General features: G+C 35.9%; 1 protein-coding gene across 1 annotated transcript in view; it reads right to left on the reverse strand.

Moving 5' to 3' along the window:
• The window catches only part of EXT1 (exostosin glycosyltransferase 1), a 320,136-nt gene that overhangs the window by 21,193 nt on the left and 291,281 nt on the right, over positions 1 to 7,662 (reverse strand). The window contains exon 5 of the mRNA XM_004372966.1: positions 2,362 to 2,494. Coding sequence (XP_004373023.1) covers positions 2,362 to 2,494 — 133 coding nt within the window. The remainder of the gene's footprint in view (positions 1 to 2,361; positions 2,495 to 7,662) is intronic.

The raw sequence follows: 7,662 nt of genomic DNA on the forward strand, positions 1-7,662 counted from the left end.
ACACACACACACACACACACACACACACACTCCACCACTCTCAAGAAAGTTTCTTCTCTAGTCACTTAGATCTTAGTATGGATTTAAATCAACACGCTACCTTTCCCAGGGTATTTTCATGTGCTGAATTCTTAGTTATGTAATTACAGGGGTTTTGCCTGATTAATACTATTCCAAATAATAACTAGCAAGTGGAGAAGGTTAAAAGAAACAGCATCCAGAGGCTGTCTAGGTTTGAATCCCAGTTCTACCATGTAGTGGTGGTTGGGCACCTTGGGAAAACTAACCCTCTGAGCCCCAATTTCTTCAACGGGGATGATAATAACTGTACCAACCTTATGGGGTGGTTGTGAGAATTAAATTATATGAGTTAATGCATACAAAACACTTAGAATAGAACTTGGCAAATAGTAAGTGCTCAAAATGGGTAAGCTGCTATCCACCAGCATCATCTTCACTCATTCATTCATTCATTTTTTTGGAAAGGAAGGCTCCACACTCCCAAGAATACCTTCTTTGTGTAGCAGTGACATAGCCAAGAGAAAAAGTACGTGATGCAGATTCCTGCCAACTGTGTCCTCTGAAATCCTAAGCAGAAAAGCATCAGAGTCTCATCCTCACTATGTGCTGTCGAGTCGATTCCAACTCAGAGTGACCCTATAGGACAGAGTAGAATTGCCCCATAGGATTTCTAAGGCTGAAATCTTCAAGGGAGCAGACCGCCACATCTTTCTCCCGTGGAATGGCTGGTGGGTCAAAACCTCCGACCTTTCGGTTAGCAGCCAAGTGCTTAACCACTGTGCCACCAGGGCTCCTTGAAAGGTATCATAAATATGCAAAATAATCACTGCCATCGAAGAAATATAAATGACATGGCTTCTCCTCGGTGAGTTTTCCCATAGGAACTCACAAAGAATTTAGAGACAGGTTAAAAAGCCTTTTAAAACTTCATTAGTTTAGACCCACTAATTTGGCATTTTAGTAGCTTAAATGCGAATAAGGGAGTGCAGGGACATTCAAGTTAAGCTTTGATATTGAGGGGATAAAGGTGAGAATCAGATTATAGATATTAAAGGATTATATAAATGTTTTGTGAGGCAAATTATAACCTCCAATTAGCACTTTAATTGTCTATTAGACACTAACCTTAGCACTATCTAAATACACATTCAAGGCTTTGCCAAGAAAGAAGAATAAATACGATTGAAAAGTTGCCATTTGAAGAGGACAAGTCACTGGTATTAGATATTTTCTATCATAGTTTCAGAAACATCATTTATACATTTCTAATGGGTTAACAACTCCAAATGGTATGACTATTCTATAAGAAATATACAGAAATTTTATCAACCACTACCTTAATATGAAAATCACTAAATTCTAAGTATATTACCCAACGTAGACAGATCACTGATTTTGATAGGGTCCCATAACATGCTTTGTTCAGTTTGGATTAAAGGGCTCCTTGTCACTGGTTGATACTCCAGGCCATGAATTTCATTGTTTCATCTTATCGGTTTCAAACTATAAACATGTACATCTTAAAAAACAGTGAGACTATTACAGAGAATGCATCAGTATTGGGTGGAAAATGTCGAGTCTTTTTGCTACATCAACTTGAAAGATGCTTTGCTGTCTCAGGGATTCTCAAATTTGGAACTGAGAGTAAAAGGAATGTCTAAGATGTTACCAATAAAAAAGCAAATGAGACTACAGATACTTGAATATCTCCGGCAATGACGGCAGCCTTTCATAGCCTTCACTCCTCTGTCAAACCAATTTCTCCATTATGAGGAGACTGAAAGCTGCTGGAGAGCAGAACTGGATCATATTTGACTTTTTATTTCTAGCACCTAGCAAAGTACATAAGAGAAGTGTAATAAATGTTGTATCAATTATTAAATTAGTCCCTTGTCATATAGTTGTAGTTATTTCTCTTCTCCCCTTATTAATTCAGTTCTCCTTTGGTATGAGATAGAGAAATTGGGATTGTGAAAAATAAAGTTAAGAAGAGCTCTTCTAATTTGATTTTCTATATGATGAGACTGAAAAGTACAGGGAACCCATTTCCGTGTTCAAAATGATCCATACTTTGGGGAGTCCATTTATCAAAAATAAAATAAAATAATTGGACTAAATAGAAAGTATAACTGTTCAGACAGGAAAAGAGGTTTTTCATTTTGCAAAGCTGGATCTTCAGTTCTTGAACTTGGTGTGCCATTTATGACAGGGCTCTAGAAAGCAATCCCAATGCAGGCTGTTAGGAAGACCCCACTGTAGAACAGAAGAATCAAGGGGCTTTCGTTCTGGATGGTATCTTGGAGGTAAACAAGGGCAATTCCCTGGAAGGACTTCACTTACCTAAATTAGCATAGTAGTAAGGGAAATCTCCCAAATAAGATGAATACTGTGGTAATACGAACAATCCTCCAGGATGTTTGTTCCATATTAAACTGTTACGTGATATGTGCTTGAATATTCTGTCCTGAATAATCTGGTAAACAAAAACACAGCACGTGGTGAGGATGAGGCTCTAATGATGTTTGATTAGGATCATGCTCAGTCCAAATTTGACAGATGATGGCACATGGAGTAGTGACTCTACCCCCCAAATCTTATCTGATCACACTGTCTGGGGGACAAGAGTGGCAGAGAGAAAGAAATATATTATGGCTAATCATATTTCCTAATTTGATTACGTTTAACCATAAGTTCTAACTTATCATTCTATAATAATGAATTCATGTTCATTTCCAAGTAGAGTGTGTGGACCCTTAGTCTTTCCTTGATGGTTTAGCCTCTAGCAATGGTTTTGGAGATCCATACAGGATGGTCAGTTTTCAGTATGCAGAGATGTCAACATAGACCATGCGGAGACTGAGCTGAAAGCACACTGAAGGCATGACACAGTCTAGAAGCTGTTGAGGTTTTGATCTGTTCCTTTGATTCAGGATGTTGATTTATTTGCTTGCCATATATCGTTTTCCTTTCAAAGTCAACTGTATGACTTTGGGTACTGGTTAGCTGAAGTTTTACTGTGTTTCATCTCAAAACGTAGTGGGTTAACAATTATTCAAAACCTCCTACGTAAGAGGACAAGAACCATAGCATATGAAGACTAATAATAGCCAAGCTAGTTCATTAGTTTCTTTGGCCTTTGGGACCTTGCAGATCGTTAAATTCTACATTTAGAGTCAAACATTCTCCCATCCTGAATCATTTGTCAGTTGAATATGATTAGTTCACTTTACAGTCTTCTCTCTGTGACTTTCAAACTCTTGTAATTATACCATCCACTCATTAAGATATGATTTGGCAAATAATTAACTTGATACAGATTTCATGTTTTCAGCAATTTTTTTTATCCTTAAACAAAAAGAAAAAACCTGCCAAAAGTCTCAAGAGATTTAATACCTAAATCGCCATTTTCTAGGTCCCCATTTAATGCAACATGATTTTAAGTACAGACCATTTAAAATGAAGTTTTATTATTTGCTAAGGTTATTAACATCCTCAGCTCATCCCACATGGTGACAATAAAATGGACTACATTTATCTTTGCAAACCTTACCATGTTTACATTCTTAATGAGAGAGAAGGAGGCAAGAGGGAAATTTTGAAGAACTCAAATATCGTAGTTCAGTGATTTCTGCATTTTATCTTTACCCCAGAAGAAAACTGCTAAGTTTATACAGCTGGGAAGAGGTTTCAAATTTGGTGGAGATGTTAATAACTGAACTAAAATATAAATATTTAACCTTTGTGATACAACAGAGATGTGTTAAAATACTGCTGTGTTGGCCTTAATGATGAGAAGACTGTCATGGTGGTTGTGAACGGTTTTTACATGGCTAGCAATTCACTTTGCACAATATTTATTCCAGGTCTTTATTATTTGTTTCTTCCAAATCCACTGTCTGTTTTCCTTTACAGTTTTTTATTTAGATTCTCTTTTGTTTTGCTTTCCAAATTTATGGACCTTTCAGCATGTAGTCACTTAAATAAGTCTGGATATCAAGACACAGAATAAATTGACAATAAACAGCATCATAAATCAGATCTACATACAAACGACATGGAACTCAGGGATGTCACACAATGAGTCATTAATCACTTTGGGTCCCTGGGTGGTATGCTTCTCATTGTCACAGACTATCGGTATGGTTCAGTATCACAATATTGTTATCTTTTAGATTTCAGGGATGCGATAATAACATGTATTATTCTTCTGAAACACCAATAAGCATTTTACATTCTCTTCATACAAATCTTGACAGCAAGATATCAGCATAGGTATGAAAGCAATGTCAAATATTCAGTTTAACCTGAGTTGAGCAATTTGCCACCTTTATGTCTCACTTTCCACATTTATAATAAAACAGTAAAATATGACATTAATTATAACAATCTCTCAGAATTTTTTAGGAATAGCTGCCTAACTTTTTATACTTGTGACCTGATTTTTTACCTTTAAAAAAATCTTATTCCTGTGTTCATGTTCTAGGCATAGGTTTTTCCATTTTTACACAACTATAATAGCATAGATATTATATACTATAGATATCATTTCATATTATTGATAGCATTCATGTCTTACTTATTCTAAATGACAAACAATAAGGCATTTTTCCATGTAATACAATGAACATATTTATGAATAAAATTTTTCCAGATTTATGATTGATTCTTTAGGATACAGGACTTTGTCAGAGTTTGAACACTTTTAAGGCTGTTCATATTACTATCTAGGAAACCTATGGAGCAATTCTACTCTGTCATATAATGTTTGTTATGAGTCAGAATTGACTCAATGGCATACTACAACAACATACGTATTGCTAAATATCTTCCTAAAAGGTTTATACCAACTTGCCTTCTCAAAAGTCTGAAAGAGTATGGGTCTCATTTTACCAAACAGAAAGGTCATTTTTTCCCCTCTCCTAATGTCCAACTCTCACTATTGCTATACTGAACAGCTCCCAGAATCCTTTCACTGCACTTGGTACTCACTCTCCATAGATGTAGAAGAGGGCACCATATTTGGAAGTTGGACACTTCTTTGGCTACAAACAGAATCAACACACACATACAGACCGACACTCACACACACACACACAATACAGGAATTTTTCCTCTTGGCCCCAAATGGCACTCTCAATAGTGATAATATTTCTTATCAATGTGAATTCAAAGAGAAGAATGGCAGTCTTCTCATTTTTCTTTTTATGTGCCATCTGTTTTTCAAATAATAGACTTGGTTACAGGTTGCTGTCATTCTGTGTGGCCCCAACTTGTTCTTTTGACCAACGCAATGTGTGTCTAACATATACAGTACCACCATATGCCACATCTCTCCAAGCCAAAGCAATCTTCTATTTCCATTATCTCATTGATTCTAACCTTTTGTTATATACAGCAGTAGCAACATCATGGTTTGAATGTGCATGGTTGGATAACTAAAGAGGAAAGGGAGCATCTTTCATAAAACTCTACTAAAAATGTGCCTTCCAAACCATTGGATGTTTTCATATATTATTACAATTGCACGCATCTTTTCTTTTGCCCACCCTGATTCCAGCTGAGATCTACGTTGTGCAATATTCTGAAAAATGATGGAATCCATGAAGGAACACTGTCTTTGCAATATTTGATAATTGTCTCCCATCCTTACTTCTGAATTTGCACGAAAAGTGCTGAATTCCAAAGAGCCTATCTCTAATTATAAAGCTCCTTAGTTCCAAGATGCAGCATTAAGATATTTCAATCAGACTGGAAATACTAGAAGAATCTCAAGTATGAAAGAGTACTGCACAACAGAATAAATGAACAACTGGAACCTGGCCTCAGAGAGACAGGTGAGGTATGCTGTTTTCCACTGTCTAAGCACTACCTACAACTCTAAGGTATATAATCTCCAAAGACCCAGTAATCTACTTCCCTTGCCTAGATTACAGCAAGCAAGGGAGAAGGACCCCGAATTCTAGAGAATCTGAGTGTACAGCATTCTGGAAGCAAGGGATCCTTGAGTCTATGTTTTCTGAGGGCAACTTTGAATTATCCTCATACCTTATGGGCATCATCATTGATTGAATGACTTACATCATCTAAGTTCTAAGCCAAATGGGCACTTTTGATACTATGCAGAAATACATTGGCTTTGTTGATTTGTATATGTGGATGGCCTTTTCTGCTATTTTCTCTACTTTTCTGTTTACACTGAATTCTGGGTAAATCTGAATTCTGAATTAAGATGGAAAATTGGATGGTACCTCTCATGTAATTTGGTGGAAAGGTCAAATTGTTACATCCAATCTCAGAACTATAGAAGGAGTTTTGACAATTGTTATAAATTTGAATGAAGAATTTGGTTTGTAGTATTTTAAAAACAACTGTGTCACTAAAGAATTGCATGGCTTAAATCCAACGGGAAGAAGGCCTTTCCAGGTTCAGTGATGAAAATGGCTTGGCTTGAGATTCTCTTCTTATGAATATAACACATCCAATTGTTATTACAGTATAATTGAGCACTGCTAACTTAATACAGGAAAGGCCAGATCTATGCAATAAATTATACTCGAAAGAAATGTAATTAATGAGATATGATCTTTCATCTGGCAAATTAGCAAAGTTGTGTATGTGTGTGTTTTAATTATGATCCTCAAGGCTGACAAGAGTGCAGCCAGAGAGGGTCTTCCCCAAACAGCTTTTGAGTGTGTAGACTGATACCACCTTTTGGAAGAGTAATTTTGCAATATATATCATGAGTCTTACACATGCCTAAAAGTCTTTGGCTGAGTAATCCCACTTCAATGACTCTCTCCTAAGGAAATAGTCAGAAACGTAGTCTACGACACATATAGATAGTCATTGCTTGGATAAAGGCATAGTTATCTATACAAAACATCATCAGAAGCAAACTTCATAGTCAACAATAGCGGATTGGTTAAGCAAATAGAGGTTCACCATAAGATGGTATATTAGGCTGAAAAACATTAAAACATGGAGTCTGGACATAAGAGTGGAAAACTAATGAGACAACATTGAAAGGCAAGAAAAAGGCCCCCAAATGCATAAAAAAGTGGCATTTGAAAACACTGAGGAAAGTAAAACTTTAGAAACTAGACAATTTGTCCCCCCCAAAAAATTTTAGATTTTTCAACACAGACCATATATAAATTGTGGTACATTCATACATACAATTGGAATATTACTCTGCCATAAAGAGATGAAGTCTCAATACATGCTACAACATGGATGAACCTTGAAAACATCATCCTGAATGAAATAAGTCAGTCATAAAAGGACAAACACATTGTATGATCCTACTTATATGAAATAGCTAGAATAGGCAAAGGTACAGAGAACAAAGTTTATTAGTAGTTACAGGAGTGGAAGAGAGGAGGAAAGAGGGAGTCATTGTTTAGGGAGCACTGAGCTTCTGTTAAGGGTTATGGAAAACTTTGGGAACACCATGGTGATGATTGGCAACATAATGAACTTAATGTCATTGAATTGTACATAAAAAATGTTGAAATAGCAAATGTTTTGTTACATATACATATGTACGTATGCATGTACACACACACATATATACACTTACTACAATTTTAAAAAAGTAAATTAAATCTCTAAATGTAAAAACTTAACTATAAAAGTATATAT

This window comes from Trichechus manatus, unplaced genomic scaffold (assembly GCF_000243295.1).
Source record: "Trichechus manatus latirostris isolate Lorelei unplaced genomic scaffold, TriManLat1.0 scaffold00022, whole genome shotgun sequence".
In the NCBI taxonomy this organism is placed as follows: domain Eukaryota; kingdom Metazoa; phylum Chordata; class Mammalia; order Sirenia; family Trichechidae; genus Trichechus; species Trichechus manatus.